This window comes from Hyla sarda, chromosome 1, assembly GCF_029499605.1.
Source record: "Hyla sarda isolate aHylSar1 chromosome 1, aHylSar1.hap1, whole genome shotgun sequence".
Lineage (NCBI taxonomy): Eukaryota > Metazoa > Chordata > Amphibia > Anura > Hylidae > Hyla > Hyla sarda.
The window spans coordinates 602,766,106-602,786,733 of NC_079189.1; the positions used below are offsets into that span (position 1 = coordinate 602,766,106).

General features: G+C 44.7%; 1 protein-coding gene across 4 annotated transcripts in view; it reads left to right on the forward strand.

Annotated features, from left to right (window-relative positions):
• The first annotated feature begins 3,226 nt into the window (after window positions 1-3,226).
• The window catches only part of LOC130296879 (oocyte zinc finger protein XlCOF7.1-like), a 51,349-nt gene continuing 33,947 nt past the window's right edge, over window positions 3,227-20,628 (forward strand). For 3 of the 4 annotated variants that reach the window (XM_056548891.1, XM_056548901.1, XM_056548911.1), the window contains exons 1-6: window positions 3,227-3,261; window positions 4,416-4,518; window positions 10,607-10,786; window positions 13,644-13,770; window positions 13,854-13,921; window positions 15,567-16,077. In XM_056548891.1, coding sequence (XP_056404866.1) covers window positions 4,441-4,518; window positions 10,607-10,786; window positions 13,644-13,770; window positions 13,854-13,921; window positions 15,567-16,077 — 964 coding nt within the window. In that variant the 5' untranslated portion in view covers window positions 3,227-3,261; window positions 4,416-4,440. The remainder of the gene's footprint in view (window positions 3,262-4,415; window positions 4,519-10,606; window positions 10,787-13,643; window positions 13,771-13,853; window positions 13,922-15,566; window positions 16,078-20,628) is intronic. The other variant, XM_056548922.1, reaches the window with a different exon arrangement.

Genomic DNA, 20,628 nt, shown 5'->3' on the forward strand with positions numbered 1-20,628 from the left:
TATCACGCCCCCTTCCGTAGGCTTGCATTGAGGGGCAGAGTGTGACGTCACACGGGGGCGAAGGCGTGACGTCATACGCCGCCGGCCTTGTGGTCATCGGTAATCAGACCCGGAGTGAACACGCTCCGGGGACTGATTACAAACGGGGTGCCGCATGCAAGAACCCGGGGGTCCCCAGCGGCGGGACTCCCGCGATCAGGCATCTTATCCCCTATCCTTTGGATAGGGGATAAGATGTCTAAGCACCGGAGAACCCCTTTAAAGAGAGGATGGCTTCTACAAATGGATAATGATCCTAAACACACCTTAAAATCCACGGGGGATTACATCAAGGCATAAACTGAAGGTTTTGCCATGGCCTTCACAATCTCATGACCTCAACATAATTGAAAATCTATGGATAGACCTTAAAAGAGCAGTGCGTGACAGACAGCCCAGAAATCTCAAAGAACTGGAAGACTTTTGTAAGGAAGAATGGGCAAAGATACCTCAAACAAGAATTGAAAGACTCTTAGCTGGCTACAAAAAGCGTTTACAAGCTGTTTACTCTGCAGGGTGCCCAAACTTTTGCAGACACCATTTTTTTTATTTTCTGTTATATTGAAAGTGTAAGTGATGGAAATAAAATCTAACTTTTGTTGACATATTATAAGAATGTCTAATCTGTAATTTGATGCCTTTTGGAGATTTTTCCATCTTTCCTTGGCTTCTTTATGCACATTAATACAAATTTTTACCTGGGGTGCCCAAACTTTTCATCCCACTGTACAGCTCTACTGTGTACCCATACAGCTCAGCTACATGTACATTACACATATACAGCTCTACTGTGTAAACATACAGCTCAGCTACATGTACATTACACATATACAGCTCTACTGTGTACACATACAGCTCATCTACATGCACATTACACATATACAGCTCTACTGTGTACACATACAGCTCAGCTACATGCACATTACACATATACAGCTCTGTGTACACATACAGCTCAGCTACATGCACATTACACATATACAGCTCTACTGTGTACACATACAGCTCAGCTACACATGTACATTACACATATACAGCTCTACTGTGTACACATACAGCTCAGCTACATGTACATTACACATATACAGCTCTACTGTGTACATATACAGCTCAGCTACATGCACATTACACATATACAGCTCTACTGTGTACACATACAGCTCAGCTACATGCACATTACACATATACAGCTCTACTGTGTACACATACAGCTCAGCTACATGCACATTACACATATACAGCTCTACTGTGTACACATACAGCTCAGCTACATGCACATTACACATATACAGCACTACTGTGTACACATACAGCTCAGCTACATGCACATTACACATATACAGCTCTACTGTGTACACATACAGCTCAGCTACATGTACATTACACATATACAGCTCTACTGTGTACACATACAGCTCAGCTACATGCACATTACACATATACAGCTCTACTGTGTACACATACAGCTCAGCTACATGTACATTATACATATACAGCTCTACTGTGTACACATACAGCTCAGCTACATGTACATTACACATATACAGCTCTACTGTGTACACATACAGCTCAGCTACATGTACATTACACATATACAGCACTACTGTGTACACATACAGCTAAGCTACATGTACATTACACATATACAGCTCTACTGTGTACACATACAGCTCAGCTACATGCACATTACACATATAAAGCTCTACTGTGTACACATACAGCTCAGCTACATGTACATTACACGTATACAGCTCTACTGTGTACACATACAGCTCAGCTACATGCACATTACACATATACAGCTCTACTGTGTACACATACAGCTCAGCTACATGTACATTACACATATACAGCTCTACTGTGTACACATACAGCTCAGCTACATGTACATTACACACATACAGCTCTACTGTGTACACATACAGCTCAGCTACATGTACATTACACACAGCTCTACTGTGTACACATACAGCTCAGCTACATGTACATTACACACAGCTCTACTGTGTACACATACAGCTCAGCTACATGTACATTACACATATACAGCTCTACTGTGTACACATACAGCTCAGCTACATGTACATTACACATATACAGCTCTACTGTGTACACATACAGCTCAGCTACATGCACATTACACATATACAGCTCTACTGTGTACACATACAGCTCAGCTACATGTACATTACACATATACAGCTCTGCTGTGTACACATACAGCTCAGCTACATGCACATTACACATATACAGCTCTACTGTGTACACATACAGCTCAGCTACATGTACATTACACATATACAGCTCTACTGTGTACACATACAGCTCAGCTACATGTACATTACACATATACAGCTCTACTGTGTACACATACAGCTCAGCTACATGCACATTACACATATACAGCTCTACTGTGTACACATAGAGCTCAGCTACATGTACATTACACATATACAGCTCTACTGTGTACACATACAGCTCAGCTACATGCACATTACACATATACAGCTCTACTGTGTACACATACAGCTCGGCTACATGTACATTACACATATACAGCTCTACTGTGTACACATACAGCTCAGCTACATGCACATTACACATATACAGCTCTACTGTGTACACATACAGCTCAGCTACATGTACAATACACATATACAGCTCTACTGTGTACACATACAGCTCAGCTACATGTACATTACACATATACAGCTCTACTGTGTACACATACAGCTCAGCTACATGCACATTACACATATACAGCTCTACTGTGTACACATACAGCTCAGCTACATGTACATTACACATATACAGCTCTACTGTGTACACATACAGCTCAGCTACATGCACATTACACATATACAGCTCTACTGTGTACACATACAGCTCAGCTACATGTACATTACACATATACAGCTCTACTGTGTACACATACAGCTCAGCTACATGCACATTACACACAGCTCTGCTGCAGACATATATAACACACACATACACAGCTCTGCACCACGCACATCACACACACACAGCTCTGCTGCATACACATAACTTCAGCTCATCCAGCAGCGATCACAACCAGCACAGCAGAGTCCTGCATACACTGAGCAGATGAGCCGAGAGCAGCAGCCCCTGATCATGTGACTCCTCCTCCTCCATGTGACTGATCACATGACTGATGACATCATCACAGGTCCTGTAAGGACAAGGACACCACAGGTGGAGGTATGTGTGTGTGTGTGTGTGAGATCTTTTCTATTGACTCGTTCCCAGAGTAGGTTTTGTTTTCATATTTTCTTTCTTTATGTCTTTATTTCTATACATTTTTTCTGGACACCATTTAGGGAGTAAATAACTTATTGACTTTTGTTGAATTTAATAACTTTTTTGAGGGGGTAAAATGGTAAAGACAACTGGGTGGACTGGAACTGGGGACATTCCCACCAAATGAATCACATAAATGATCAATAACAGAAATGGTATAAAGTAAATAAACAAAGCAACAGCAGGAACGCAAACAACTTTACAAGAGAGAGTAGAGGTCAAGGAGGGGGAGATGTAGGGGGAAGGACCAGACCGGATGCAGGACACCGAACATAAGGGGCCACCACAATGTAGCACCCAGCAGCAGATGAAGGACAGCCATTGGAATTAGGCTGCTTTCACACTGCGGTTGGAGTATACAGCTGCCGGATCCGGCTGGGGGAGGGGAAAACCATGCACTTCCGAACCCCAGCCGGACCGGCACCGAACTCCATTGACTTTAATGAGCCGACCAGAGTCAAACAGTGACTCCGGTCGGCTCATTTTTGCCCCGTATCAGGTTTTGTGACGTATACGGCTCTGCGGGCAGATACCCTGGTTAACACCTAGGTGGATGCTGGGAGCATTTTCGGTCCTATAGTAGCTTTGGTGAAAAGGGACATTGAACCTGGATCCTTGCAGGTGCCTTTTGGCCCGAAGGGGAAGGGTAGGTTTATTGGGGGCCGCTCTACTTTTGGAAAAGGGCTTTGCGATAGACCGCATCGTTTTTGCAAGTTTTTTTTAAGTGTAACACGTTTGCACTTTTTCTTGCACCTTGGGTGATTGAGAGCACGTTCCTCGGCTCTTAGATACAATATTGCTCATATTTATTAATAAATAAAGCTAACCCTTAATAAAGCATTGCAATATCTACCATCAAATGGTCTTGGTGTCTTGGTTTCCTGTTATTGTTAGGCAATGCACCTTTATTAGGTCTTCTGCCACCATGTTCCAATCCACCCAAGAGAAAGAATAAATCATCTACGCTCATATCTCCTCAAATCTTTCTCCATCTAATTTCTCTATTTCTTGTTTTTTTATCTTGGTTTACCTTCTATCCATTTATGTTACTACAGAAAACGATCATCTGTCCAATCAACAATGAAGAGAGACAGGAACAAGATGGCCGACAGGGTCATAAACCTCACCCTACAGATACTCTTCCTGCTTACTGGAGAGGTGAGGGATTCTGGGAGTGATGTCACATGACCTCATTCTTATCTATGTAATTACAGATGGATATGACTGGAGAGGTGAGGGATTCTGGGAGTGATGTCACATGACCTCATTCTTATCTATGTAATAACAGATGGATATGACTGGAGAGGTGAGGGATTCTGGTAGTGATGTCACATGACCTCATTCTTATCTATGTAATAGATGGATATGACTGGAGAGGTGAGGGATTCTGGGAGTGATGTCACATGACCTCATTCTTTATGTATATAGGAAGCAGGCGGGCTCAGCGTCATACACAAAGAGGTGCTATTAAGCGTACCACATAACAATAACTACACAAAAAAAGAGAAAGAGATACGCAATATAATGCACACCCACAGTAGTACGACAGGTGCCCCACTAAAGACCCCACGCGTTCCGTTGCCCGTCAGCAACTTCCTCAGGGGTGTTGCTACCCCTGAGGAAGTTGCTGACGGGCAACGGAACGCGTGGGGTCTCTAGGGGGGCACCTGCCGTACTACTCCTCCATCTATTGTCCTCTACTACCAGTCCCCTGTGCTATACATTAAGGACACTCAGGTTGTATACATATTATTGGTGTTGTGGGGACAGGACTGTATTGATTTAACATTCTTGTTGTATGATAGGTTGATAACCTGTGTATTTGTGGAGGCAGGTGCCCTGGGTGGGGTTTCTCCCCTTCTTTTTGGTAGGGGGTTCCCTTGGTAGGGGGTTCCCCCCCCCCCCCCCCCCCTCGTTTGTGCAGTGGCCAATTGGGCCTTTTTTAATTGGTTTTAACTGTATTGTCTGCTTTTTGTACTATTTATATGTAATAAAGATAAACTTTTTGGATTACAGTTACTGTGGGTGTGCATTATATTGCGTATCTCTTTCTCTTTTTTTGTGTAATGACCTCATTCTTATCTATGTAATAGATGGATATGACTGGAGAGGTGAGGGATTCTGGGAGTGATGTTACATGACCTCATTCTTATCTCTGTAATAGATGGATATGACTGGAGAGGTGAGGGATTCTGGGAGTGATGTCACATGACCTCATTCTTATCTATGTAATAACAGATGGATATGACTAGAGAGGTGAGGGATTCTGGGAGTGATGTCACATGACCTCATTCTTATCTATGTAATAATAGATGGATATGACTGGAGAGGTGAGGGATTCTGGGAGTGATGTCACATGACCTCATTCTTATCTATGTAATAACAGATCGATATGACTGGAGAGGTGAGGGATTCTGGGAGTGATGTCACATGACCTCATTCTTATCTATGTAATAATAGATGGATATGACTGGAGAGGTGAGGGATTCTGGGAGTGATGTTACATGACCTCATTCTTATCTCTGTAATAGATGGATATGACTGGAGAGGTGAGGGATTCTGGGAGTGATGTTACATGACCTCATTCTTATCTCTGTAATAGATGGATATGACTGGAGAGGTGAGGGATTCTGGGAGTGATGTCACATGACCTCATTCTTATCTATGTAATAACAGATGGATATGACTAGAGAGGTGAGGGATTCTGGGAGTGATGTCACATGACCTCATTCTTATCTATGTAATAATAGATGGATATGACTGGAGAGGTGAGGGATTCTGGGAGTGATGTCACATGACCTCATTCTTATCTATGTAATAACAGATCGATATGACTGGAGAGGTGAGGGATTCTGGGAGTGATGTCACATGACCTCATTCTTATCTATGTAATAATAGATGGATATGACTGGAGAGGTGAGGGATTCTGGGAGTGATGTTACATGACCTCATTCTTATCTCTGTAATAGATGGATATGACTGGAGAGGTGAGGGATTCTGGGAGTGATGTCACATGACCTCATTCTTATCTATGTAATAACAGATGGATATGACTAGAGAGGTGAGGGATTCTGGGAGTGATGTCACATGACCTCATTCTTATCTATGTAATAATAGATGGATATGACTGGAGAGGTGAGGGATTCTGGGAGTGATGTCACATGACCTCATTCTTATCTATGTAATAACAGATCGATATGACTGGAGAGGTGAGGGATTCTGGGAGTGATGTCACATGACCTCATTCTTATCTATGTAATAATAGATGGATATGACTGGAGAGGTGAGGGATTCTGGGAGTGATGTCACATGACCTCATTCTTATCTATGTAATTACAGATGGATATGACTGGAGAGGTGAGGGATTCTGTGAGTGATGTCACATGACCTCATTCTTATCTATGTAATAACAGATCGATATGACTGGAGAGGTGAGGGATTCTGGGAGTGATGTCACATGACCTCATTCTTATCTATGTAATAACAGATCGATATGACTGGAGAGGTGAGGGATTCTGGGAGTGATGTCACATGACCTCATTCTTATCTCTGTAATAGATGGATATGACTGGAGAGGTGAGGGATTCTGGGAGTGATGTCACATGACCTCATTCTTATCTATGTAATAACAGATGGATATGACTGGAGAGGTGAGGGATTCTGGGAGTGATGTCACATGACCTCATTCTTATCTATGTAATAATAGATGGATATGACTGGAGAGGTGAGGGATTCTGGGAGTGATGTCACATGACCTCATTCTTATCTATGTAATAACAGATCGATATGACTGGAGAGGTGAGGGATTCTGGGAGTGATGTCACATGACCTCATTCTTATCTATGTAATAATAGATGGATATGACTGGAGAGGTGAGGGATTCTGGGAGTGATGTCACATGACCTCATTCTTATCTATGTAATTACAGATGGATATGACTGGAGAGGTGAGGGATTCTGTGAGTGATGTCACATGACCTCATTCTTATCTATGTAATAACAGATCGATATGACTGGAGAGGTGAGGGATTCTGGGAGTGATGTCACATGACCTCATTCTTATCTATGTAATAACAGATCGATATGACTGGAGAGGTGAGGGATTCTGGGAGTGATGTCACATGACCTCATTCTTATCTCTGTAATAGATGGATATGACTGGAGAGGTGAGGGATTCTGGGAGTGATGTCACATGACCTCATTCTTATCTATGTAATAACAGATGGATATGACTGGAGAGGTGAGGGATTCTGGGAGTGATGTCACATGACCTCATTCTTATCTATGTAATAATAGATGGATATGACTGGAGAGGTGAGGGATTCTGGGAGTGATGTCACATGACCTCATTCTTATCTATGTAATAACAGATGGATATGACTGGAGAGGTGAGGGATTCTGGGAGTGATGTCACATGACCTCATTCTTATCTATGTAATAACAGATGGATATGACTGGAGAGGTGAGGGATTCTGGGAGTGATGTCACATGACCTCATTCTTATCTATGTAATAACAGATCGATATGACTGGAGAGGTGAGGGATTCTGGGAGTGATGTCACATGACCTCATTCTTATCTCTGTAATAGATGGATATGACTGGAGAGGTGAGGGATTCTGGGAGTGATGTCACATGACCTCATTCTTATCTATGTAATAACAGATGGATATGACTGGAGAGGTGAGGGATTCTGGGAGTGATGTCACATGACCTCATTCTTATCTATGTAATAATAGATGGATATGACTGGAGAGGTGAGGGATTCTGGGAGTGATGTCACATGACCTCATTCTTATCTATGTAATAACAGATCGATATGACTGGAGAGGTGAGGGATTCTGGGAGTGATGTCACATGACCTCATTCTTATCTATGTAATAATAGATGGATATGACTGGAGAGGTGAGGGATTCTGGGAGTGATGTCACATGACCTCATTCTTATCTATGTAATTACAGATGGATATGACTGGAGAGGTGAGGGATTCTGTGAGTGATGTCACATGACCTCATTCTTATCTATGTAATAACAGATCGATATGACTGGAGAGGTGAGGGATTCTGGGAGTGATGTCACATGACCTCATTCTTATCTATGTAATAACAGATCGATATGACTGGAGAGGTGAGGGATTCTGGGAGTGATGTCACATGACCTCATTCTTATCTCTGTAATAGATGGATATGACTGGAGAGGTGAGGGATTCTGGGAGTGATGTCACATGACCTCATTCTTATCTATGTAATAACAGATGGATATGACTGGAGAGGTGAGGGATTCTGGGAGTGATGTCACATGACCTCATTCTTATCTATGTAATAATAGATGGATATGACTGGAGAGGTGAGGGATTCTGGGAGTGATGTCACATGACCTCATTCTTATCTATGTAATAACAGATCGATATGACTGGAGAGGTGAGGGATTCTGGGAGTGATGTCACATGACCTCATTCTTATCTATGTAATAATAGATGGATATGACTGGAGAGGTGAGGGATTCTGGGAGTGATGTCACATGACCTCATTCTTATCTATGTAATTACAGATGGATATGACTGGAGAGGTGAGGGATTCTGTGAGTGATGTCACATGACCTCATTCTTATCTATGTAATAACAGATCGATATGACTGGAGAGGTGAGGGATTCTGGGAATGATGTCACATGACCTCATTCTTATCTATGTAATAACAGATCGATATGACTGGAGAGGTGAGGGATTCTGGGAGTGATGTCACATGACCTCATTCTTATCTATGTAATAACAGATGGATATGACTGGAGAGGTGAGGGATTCTGGGAGTGATGTCACATGACCTCATACTTATCTATGTAATTACAGATGGATATGACTGGAGAGGTGAGGGATTCTGGGAGTGATGTCACATGACCTCATTCTTATCTATGTAATAACAGATCGATATGACTGGAGAGGTGAGGGATTCTGGGAGTGATGTCACATGACCTCATTTTTATCTATGTAATAATACATTGATATGACTGGAGAGGTGAGGGATTCTGGGAGTGATGTCACATGACCTCATTCCTATCTATGTAATAACAGATGGATATGACTGGAGAGGTGAGGGATTCTGGGAGTGATGTCACATGACCTCATACTTATCTATGTAATAATAGATGGATATGACTGGAGAGGTGAGGGATTCTGGGAGTGATGTCACATGACCTCATTCTTATCTATGTAATTACAGATGGATATGATGGAGAGGTGAGGGATTCTGGGAGTGATGTCACATGACCTCATTCTTATCTATGTAATAACAGATCGATATGACTGGAGAGGTGAGGGATTCTGGGAGTGATGTCACATGACCTCATTCTTATTTATGTAATAACAGATCGATATGACTGGAGAGGTGAGGGATTCTGGGAGTGATGTCACATGACCTCATTCTTATCTATGTAATAACAGATGGATATGACTGGAGAGGTGAGGGATTCTGGGAGTGATGTCACATGACCTCATTCTTATCTATGTAATAACAGATGGATATGACTGGAGAGGTGAGGGATTCTGGGAGTGATGTCACATGACCTCATTCTTATCTATGTAATAACAGATCGATATGACTGGAGAGGTGAGGGATTCTGGGAGTGATGTCACATGACCTCATTCTTATCTATGTAATAACAGATGGATATGACTGGAGAGGTGAGGGATTCTGGGAGTGATGTCACATGACCTCATTCTTATCTATGTAATAACAGATGGATATGACTGGAGATGTGAGGGATTCTGGGAGTGATGTCACATGACCTCATTCTTATCTATGTAATAACAGATGGATATGACTGGAGAGGTGAGGGATTCTGGGAGTGATGTCACATGACCTCATACTTATCTATGTAATAATAGATGGATATGACTGGAGAGGTGAGGGATTCTGGGAGTGATGTCACATGACCTCATTCTTTTCTATGTAATTACAGATGGATATGACTGGAGAGGTGAGGGATTCTGGGAGTGATGTCACATGACCTCATTCTTATCTATGTAATAACAGATCGATATGACTGGAGAGGTGAGGGATTCTGGGAGTGATGTCACATGACCTCATTCTTATCTATGTAATAACAGATCGATATGACTGGAGAGGTGAGGGATTCTGGGAGTGATGTCACATGACCTCATTCTTATCTATGTAATAACAGATGGATATGACTGGAGAGGTGAGGGATTCTGGGAATGTATGTAGTGATATTAATGTGTCCCTCCATACACAGGATTACACAGTAGTGAAGAAGTCCTCTAGTGGGCGCTGTCGGGCCCCTGTGTGTGAAGGATGGGGAAGAACCCTGAGCCCAATCCCGGGGCCCCCACCTCACTCCCTGATACATGAGGAAATGGATGAACAGAATATCCTAGAACTGATCAACAAGATGATGGAGCTGCTGACTGGAGAGGTGACCCTGCTGGGAATGCTGGGACATTATACAGTAATGGAGGGGTCTGGTGATGACTGGAGAGGTGACCCTGCTGGGACATTATACAGTAATGGAGGGGTCTGGTGATGACTGGAGAGGTGACCCTGCTGGGAGTGCTGGGACATTGTACAGTAATGGAGGGGTCTGGTGATGACTGGAGAGGTGACCCTGCTGGGACATTATACAGTAATGGAGGGGTCTGGTGATGACTGGAGAGGTGACACTGCTGGGACATTATACAGTAATGGAGGGGTCTGGTGATGACTGGAGAGGTGACACTGTTGGGAATGCTGGGACATTATACAGTAATGGAGGGGTCTGGTGATGACTGGAGAGGTGACACTGCTGGGACATTATACAGTAATGGAGGGGTCTGGTGATGACTGGAGAGGTGACACTGCTGGGACATTATACAGTAATGGAGGGGTCTGGTGATGACTGGAGAGGTGACACTGCTGGGAATGCTGGGATATTATACAGTAATGGAGGGGTCTGGTGATGACTGGAGAGGTGACCCTGCTGGGAATGCTGGGACATTATACAGTAATGGAGGGGACTGGTGATGACTGGAGAGGTGACACTGCTGGGAATGCTGGGATATTATACAGTAATGGACTGGTGATGACTGGAGAGGTGAGACTGCTGGGAATGCTGGGACATTATACAGTAATGGAGGGGTCTGGTGATGACTGGAGAGGTGACACTGCTGGGAATGCTGGGACATTATACAGTAATGGAGGGGTCTGGTGATGACTGGAGAGGTGACACTGCTGGGAATGCTGGGATATTATACAGTAATGGAGGGGTCTGGTGATGACTGGAGAGGTGACACTGCTGGGAATGCTGGGACATTATACAGTAATGGAGGGGTCTGGTGATGACTGGAGAGGTGACACTGCTGGGAATGCTGGGACATTATACAGTAATGGAGGGGTCTGGTGATGACTGGAGAGGTGACACTGCTGGGAATGCTGGGACATTTATACAGTAATGGAGGGGTCTGGTGATGACCGGAGAGGTGACACTGCTGGGAATGCTGGGACATTATACAGTAATGGAGGGGTCTGGTGATGACTGGAGAGGTGACACTGCTGGGACATTATACAGTAATGGAGGGGTCTGGTGATGACTGGAGAGGTGACACTGCTGGGACATTATACAGTAATGGAGGGGTCTGGTGATGACTGGAGAGGTGACCCTGCTGGGACATTATACAGTAATGGAGGGGTCTGGTGATGACTGGAGAGGTGACACTGCTGGGAATGCTGGGACATTATACAGTAATGGAGGGTTCTGGTGATGACTGGAGAGGTGACACTGCTGGGACATTATACAGTAATGGAGGAGTCTGGTGATGACTGGAGAGGTGACACTGCTGGGAATGCTGGGACATTATACAGTAATGGAGGGGTCTGGTAATGACTGGAGAGGTGACACTGCTGGGACATTATACAGTAATGGAGGGGTCTGGTGATGACTGGAGAGGTAACTGCTGGGACATTATACAGTAATGGAGGGGTCTGGTGATGACTGGAGAGGTGACACTGCTGGGACATTATATAGTAATGGAGGGGTCTGGTGATGACTGGAGAGGTGACACTGCTGGGACATTATACAGTAATGGAGGGGTCTGGTGATGACTGGAGAGGTGACACTGCTGGGACATTATACAGTAATGGAGGGGTCTGGTGATGACTGGAGAGGTGACACTGCTGGGACATTATACAGTAATGGAGGGGTCTGGTGATGACTGGAGAGGTGACACTGCTGGGAATGCTGGGACATTATACAGTAATGGAGGGGTCTGGTGATGACTGGAGAGGTGACACTGCTGGGAATGCTGGGACATTATACAGTAATGGAGGGGTCTGGTGATGACTGGAGAGGTGACACTGCTGGGAATGCTGGGACATTATACAGTAATGGAGGGGTCTGGTGATGACTGGAGAGGTGACACTGCTGGGAATGCTGGGACATTATACAGTAATGGAGGGGTCTGGTGATGACTGGAGAGGTGACACTGCTGGGAATGCTGGGACATTATACAGTAATGGAGGGGTCTGGTGATGACTGGAGAGGTGACACTGCTGGACATTATACAGTAATGGAGGGGTCTGGTGATGACTGGAGAGGTGACACTGCTGGGAATGCTGGGACATTATACAGTAATGGAGGGGTCTGGTGATGACTGGAGAGGTGACACTGCTGGGAATGCTGGGACATTATACAGTAATGGGGGGGTCTGGTGATGACTGGAGAGGTGACACTGCTGGGAATGCTGGGACATTATACAGTAATGGAGGGGTCTGGTGATGACTGGAGAGGTGACACTGCTGGGACATTATACAGTAATGGAGGGGTCTGGTGATGACTGGAGAGGTGACACTGCTGGGAATGCTGGGACATTATACAGTAATGGAGGGGTCTGGTGATGACTGGAGAGGTGACACTGCTGGGAATGCTGGGACATTATACAGTAATGGAGGGGTCTGGTGATGACTGGAGAGGTGACACTGCTGGGAATGCTGGGACATTATACAGTAATGGAGGGGTCTGGTGATGACTGGAGAGGTGACACTGCTGGGAATGCTGGGACATTATACAGTAATGGAGGGGTCTGGTGATGACTGGAGAGGTGACACTGCTGGGAATGCTGGGACATTATACAGTAATGGAGGGGTCTGATGATGACTGGAGAGGTGACACTGCTGGGACATTATACAGTAATGGAGGGGTCTGGTGATGACTGGAGAGGTGACACTGCTGGGAATGCTGGGACATTATACAGTAACACCACTGGAGGGGTCGGGGTGATGACTGTATCATTATGTGTCAGGTTCCTATAAGGTGTCAGGACGTGGCGGTCTATTTCTCCATGGAGGAGTGGGAGTATGTAGAAGGACACAAGGATCAGTACAAGGATCAGGTGATGATGGAGGATCAGCAGCCCCTCACATCAGCAGGTAATAGACATGACTATATACACACGTCCTCTCATTATTTGTATGTAAAGAATGAATTCAGTCTCTGTATGTGTTCCCTACAGTCAGATCCAGTAAGAGAACAGCAGCAGAGAGGTGTCCCCGTCCTCTTCTTCCACAGGATCAGGATCAGGTAGATGGAGATATTCCCTATGATCTGTAGAAGGGCTGTGAAGCTCTTGTGTTCAGTCTTGTTTTATCCTACAGTATTATATGCTTTATACTTGTGGAATGAGAAAGGTGCACAGCTATGGGGCTCAGATAACTCCTCCTGTCATGTCAGTTTCGGCATCATGATAATGAAATGGTTACCATTATGGGGGGATGAATTTAGAGAGCAGAGACACACAGAGACTGCAAAGCTCCTGGTCTGCCCCCTAGAAACAGGGGCCCCAAAATTAATTAACCCCTTAAGGACTGAGCTCTTTTTCACCTTAAGGACTGAGCCCTTTTTTGCAATTCTGACCACTGTCACTTTATGCATTAATAACTCTGGAATGCTTTTAGCGATTATTCTGATTCCGAGATTTTTTTCGTGACATATTCTACTTTATGATAGTGGTAAATTTTCATCGTTACTTGCATCCTTTCTTGGTGAAAAATTCCAAAATTTCATGAAAATTTTAAAAATTTGGCATTTTTCTAACTTTTGAAACTCTCTGCTTGTAAGGAAAATGGATATTGCAAATAAATTATATATTGATTCACATATACAATATGTCTACTTTATGTTTGCATCATAAAGTTGACATGTTTTTACTTTTGGAAAACATCAGAGGGCTTCAAAGTTCAGCAGCAATTTTCAAAATCAGAATTTTTCAGGGACCAGTTCAGTTTTGAAGTGGATTTGAGGGGTCTTTATATTAGAAATACCCCATAAATGACCCCATTATAAAAACTGCACCCCCCAAAGTATTAAAAATGACATTCAGAAAGTGTGTTAACCCTTTAGGTGTTTCACAGGAATAGCAGCAAGGTAAAGGAGAAAATTCAAAATTTTCATTTTTTGCACTCGCATGTTCTTGTAGACCCAGTTTTTGAAATTTAACAAGGGGTAAAAGGAGAAAAAGCCCCCCAAAATTTGTAACCCAATTTCTCTGGAGTAAGGAAATACCTCATATGTGGATGTCAAGTGCTCTGTGGGTGCACTACAAGGCTCAGAAGGGAAGGATCGACAATGGGATTTTGGAGAGTGAGTTTTTCTGAAATGGTTTTTGGGGGGCACGTCACATTTAGGAAGCCCCTATGGTGCCAGAACAACAGAAAACATATGACTCCATTTTGAAAACTACACCCCTCACAGAATTTAATAAGGGGTGCAGTGAAGATTTACACCCCACTGGCGTTTAACAGATCTTTGGAACAGTGGGCTGTGCAAATTAAAAATAAAATTTTTCATTTTCACGGATCACTGTTCCAAAAATCTGTCAGACACCTGTGGGGTGTAAATGCTCACTGCACCCCTAATTACATTACCTGAGGGGTGTAGTTTCAAAAATGGGGTCACATGTGGGGGGGGGGTCCACTGTTCTGGCACTATGGGGGCTTTGTAAACACACATTGCCTTCAATTTCGGACACATTCTCTTGCCAAAATCCCAATGGCGCTCCTTCTCTTCTGAGCATTGTAGTTCACCCGCAGAGCACTTTACATACACATATGGGGTATGTTCTTACTCAGAAGAAATGGAGTTACAAATTTTGGGGGGGCTTTTTTCCTAAAACTTTCTAAGTGACTTTTCCTACTCTCTGATGACTTTAACGATATTCCTTCTACAGCTTATGGATCAGGGTAAAGATCTGAACTATATTAATGCTTCAGACATAAAGGAAGAAGAAGAGACATATGTGAGCGGTGATGATCAGTATAAGAAGGACATTCCTACACGAAAAAATCTGATCTATATTAATTCTACAGACAGAAAGGAGGAAGAAGAGGAGACCGATGTGAGCGGTGATGAGCAGTATAAGGAGGCCATTCCTACAGGGAAAGATATGGACTATATTAATACTACAGCCATAAAGGAAGAAGAGACAGATGTGAGCGGGGATGAGCAGTATAAGGAGGACATTCCTACAGGGAAAGATCTGATCTATATTAATGCTACAGACATAAAGGAAGAAGAAGAAGAGACAGATGTGAGTGGTGATGAGCAGTATAAGAAGGACATTCCTACAGGGAAAGACCTGGTCTATATTAATGCTACAGACATAAAGAAAGAAGAAGAAGAGACAGATGTGAGCGGTGATGAGCAGTATAAGGAGGACATTCCTACAGGTAACCCCCAAGGTGAGTAGTAACCACTAAATGTAGGGAAGAAGTTTCACAGGGAATTAGCAAAAATATCTAAAAATTTGTGTACGGCTGTTCTGTCACTTTTTGTGCTGTATATATTCCCCATTTAACCTAAATATGAATGAAATCTGGATAAAATTGTGACACTATTATAGGCTATGACACATGCTTTGAGCTTATAATATGGATGTAGAATCATCTTCTGCTGTCAGTCATGATGAGGGAAATGTTTTTTTTTTACAATTTTGGGAATAAGACATATTATCTTCTTTTATATCATGTGGATGTATTTGGAAGTCAGCAGGTGGCGCTGTGTTAAATGTGAATGTTTATCCATGTTCCTGGTTCCTCTGGTATTCTTATCCACTTTCCATCAGTCTTCTCTGTATCCTCCATCTTATATCTCATGTACTTGTTCTCTGTTTCTAGTAAACAGGTAATTCTCGCACAATGTTTGAATGCCGAGGCTTATTTCCCTATCATCCGCTGTCACTACTTAGAAGGGAAAAGTATTTTCCCAATTTTTTGACTAAGGAACTATAAGCTCCTTTTATATGTAGATACAAAGATAACAGATTTGTTGAAATATAAGCAACAGCTGCAGATTTATTAAATGTTGTCTGAAGTATATTGAAGTCAATAGGTGGCGCTGTGTTAAGTGTTTGTTGATGTGTACACTGATTTCTTTTGTATAAAGAACCACTTTCTACAGTTATAAGGTTCATCTGCTCTGTGTCCTCCATCTTGAATCTGATGTACATGATGTTCTCTACATGTCTTAAAGAAGCACTCCGGAAAATTATTTGCTTATATAGAGCAGTATAGGCTATTGTTAGAGGACATAGAAGACAAACAAAAACAGACAGCAGAGGGGGAGGGGAGCACAATAAGTAAGGGATCAAAAGAGGGATGGTAAGTGGTCAGGAAGGCCGTCCGTCTACCAAATGATCCCAGGGTTCCCATATGGAGGTAAATAAGTCCATAGTATTATTCAGTGAGGCTGTGAGGGACTCCAAAGACCTAATTTCCTGTACACTGGCTATTAGGTCCAACAGGGAAGCGGGGCGAACCTTTTTCCAGAATTTAGCTATCAGTGTTTTAGCTTCTAAAAGGACATGTAGAAGTAATGTAACGGGGCGTGGTCTTCATGGCTGACTGAGAGGATGTGCCGACACTGAGCTCCTGCCATCCTGTGCCCAAATCCTGTTAATATCCCTACCATCCTGCATTTTTTTGGCTGCTCCCTCTCTCACTGTGACCCCTGCTACCTTGGGGCCCCCTGTGGTGGCTTTATTGGAAGGATAGGTGGAGTTTGGGGAGCATGCCGCGGCCTGTGGTGTCCTGGGCTGCTAAGCCTGTGGCCCTCCGTGACTGATTGTGCACCGGAGTCCCCGCTGCAGCGCTCCTGGAGGAGCAGAAGTTGTACTCACCGGACCCGGGACCTCTCCGCTACAGCTTCTGGTGTCCGGTCACGGCGGTGGTGGCTGGGGGAGTCGGGAATCCGGCCCGCTGCGGTCCTTGGACTGCGTTCTGACGTGGCCCTCCGCGGCTTCCGGTCCGGGCCTTGACTGGCGGAGAGGGGGATGCTGCGCAAAGGAGCGGCGGCGGCTGGATTCTTCTGTGGCCTCGGGGATCCTGGCGCGTCTGCTTCTGATCCGCTGGTCGGGACTGTGCTGGCAGTGTGGGGAGAGCGGCGTCACGTGGAGGAGAAGCTGCACTACTGCCGGAGTTTCCGGGGCTCTTGCTGGAATCCCTGCTCAGTCAGTCTGTGAGTACGGCTCTGTGTAGGAGAGAGTGGGACGGACTCCCACGTTGGGGGAGCAGGTGGAGAGAGCTCCTGGACACCTGGGCTGATAAACATATGGGGGGCCTGTTGATACATTGAAGGGGGCTATTGGTGCTACTCTACTGAACTGCCACTGAACCTTGGAGGAGCCCACCTCTGGCCTGCACATTATACCTGGGATTGAGAGTCTCCCTGGGTGGTTGGAGGTGCTCCCTGATCCCCCTTTTCTTCATCACCTGCCTTCTACCCCTGCTCCTGGAGCCTCTGTGCTCCCCCCAGCTCCTCGCCCGCTGAAGCGGTGCTGAACTGTGCCAGGGATCTGTCCAGTTGAAGAGAAATCAGAAATTCATATCATATCATATTGTGTGTTTCTACTATTACATTGACTGTCCATAGCTATGGTCCGGAGAAATAAGGAGGGAGCGGGTCCCTCACAGCAGGGGGCTGGTGGGTCTTCCTCATCTAGTAATACATTAACGCTACAACTGGAGGTTGCAGCGAAGTTTAAGAGATTTGCACTAAGACAGCCATCCCCTGATTCACCGGTCGGTAAGGAGGCCCCTCTTCCTATGGTCGATGTGGGAACTCCCATTGGCCCGCTGGAGGACTATGATGCTTTTATGCAGGCTTCTGCTGTGGAATCACATGTGTCACTGCCTAGTACCCCTCCCGATTTGTCTGGTGTGATGGCTGCTGCCCCGACTGTGCCTGCAGCTGAACCTACTCTGGCTGCAGTTTTTGCGGAAATACAAAGATTTAACTCTACCCTCTCTCAACTGACTGCTCAGGTGGGCACTGTGCCGTCTGCTATCTCCTTAATGCGTCATGATTTGCAAAAAGTGACGGAGCGCACCTCTGCTGTGGAGGGCCTGATTAGTGATGTGGAGGATACTGTGGTGCCTTTAGTCCGGGAGTCTACTAGACACGGTCAAGACATAGTTATGCTCAATGCTAAAGCAGATGATCTGGAAAATCGTCTGCGCCGTATTAATGTGCGGATAATAGGCCTGCCTGAAAAGTGTGAGAGCCGTACACCAACGGAGTACATGGAAACCTGGCTCAAGGAGGTGTTTGGTGCTGACAATCTGACCCCTCTCTTTGCTGTGGAGAGGGCCCATTGAGTTCCCATGAGGCCATTCCCTCCAGGCGGTCCGCCCTGATCTCTGCTAGTGAAACTTCTACACTACCGTGACAGAGACTTAGTACTTAAACTTGCTAGAGAGAAACAGCCGGTGACTGTGGATAACCAGGTTATTTCTTTTTTTCCGGACTTTTCGGCAGAGGTGCAGAAGAAACGTGCCTCCTTCATGGATGTTAAAAAGAGACTGCGCTCCCTGGATCTACAATACTCTATGCTGTACCCTGCTAGGCTGCGGGTGGTTGCTCTGGAAACCACCCATTTCTTTGAGGGAGTGGATGCTGTGGTCCGTTGGTTGGACACACATGAGGCTCAATTGCGCCGGAGGGCCCGGGGAGGCTCACCGGTCCCTGCTCCAGACTGAACGTGTGCCATGATATCTTCTGTGGAACCTATATAGAATATTGTTAATAGTTGGTTTTCTTTTTAGGACTACCACTCTCTGATTGAGGATATCTGCCGCTGTTTGGGTTGTGAGGGGGGTTGGGTTGTGGGGGGGGATGTGGAGTTTGAACTATCTCTGATACTGCATATTATCATTTGTTTTGATCCTCTGGGGAGGGGGAGAGGTCTTTTGAGTTGATATACTGATATGTGTTCATAAGGGATATGTTAACTCATGTTACTTTGCAGGAGTGCTCTTGCAGCATGTTTGGAAATGCTTGGTTGGCTGTGTGACTGGTTGCGATGTGCACTCACCTTGCTATACTTATCCTGGTATATTTTCTGGCTGTGTCTGAAGAGTGTTGTTGACTGGTGTGGGCATGTTTGCGCTCCTGGATGTCGCGTGCCGCGGCGCTTAGTGTGGTTGTGTCAGTGTGTTGAGTCTGGGTGTTCGTCTGTTTTCAACTGTATTTTGGTTTGGTTTTCCGTCTCTCCCTCCACTGCTATGTGCTCTCCAAGAATGCTCCCTATAAGTGTACTCCTGTGAACCTAATGAGTATGTTTGTTGCTTTTGGGGCCGATACCTACTTCTTGATGCATGATGGCGATCTTTAATTTGATAGGATGGAACGTTAGGGGGATGGGTGATGTGTCAAAAACGCTATGCTATTTTTAATGCGGTGAGACATTTTCAACCTGCTATATTATGTTTTACTGAGACCAAACTGACGGGGGCCACCACTGAGGTTCTTCATAGAGCCTGGGTTGGTCACTCGTTCCATTCTACTTTTTCCACTCATGCTAGAGGGGTCAGTATATTGGTCCATAAATCTATCCTGTTTAGTGTACTCTCCTCTAGCATTGATCCGGAGTGTAGATATATTTGTCTACTGGGCATGGTGTCTCACCGTATGTTTATACTTGTGGGATTGTATATCCCTCCCCCATATAGTGGAGATGTTGTGCATCGAGTGTTATCTATAATTTCAGGATTTCCAGAAGCCCCTGTTCCTATCTGTGGAGACTTCAACCAAGTCCTGGATGCTTCTGTGGATAGGTTTTGGGGTTCCCAACCCCCCCCCCCCCCCTCACTCTAGGTCGACTGGACTTGCTAACATATTATCTGAGGTTGATCTATTTGATTTGTGGAAAGGACCCTTTTGTGTGTGGGTTCATATAGACCAATACCCCTTTTATGGGGCTGATGTGAAGCTGCTGGCTCGGGTGCTCGCTAACA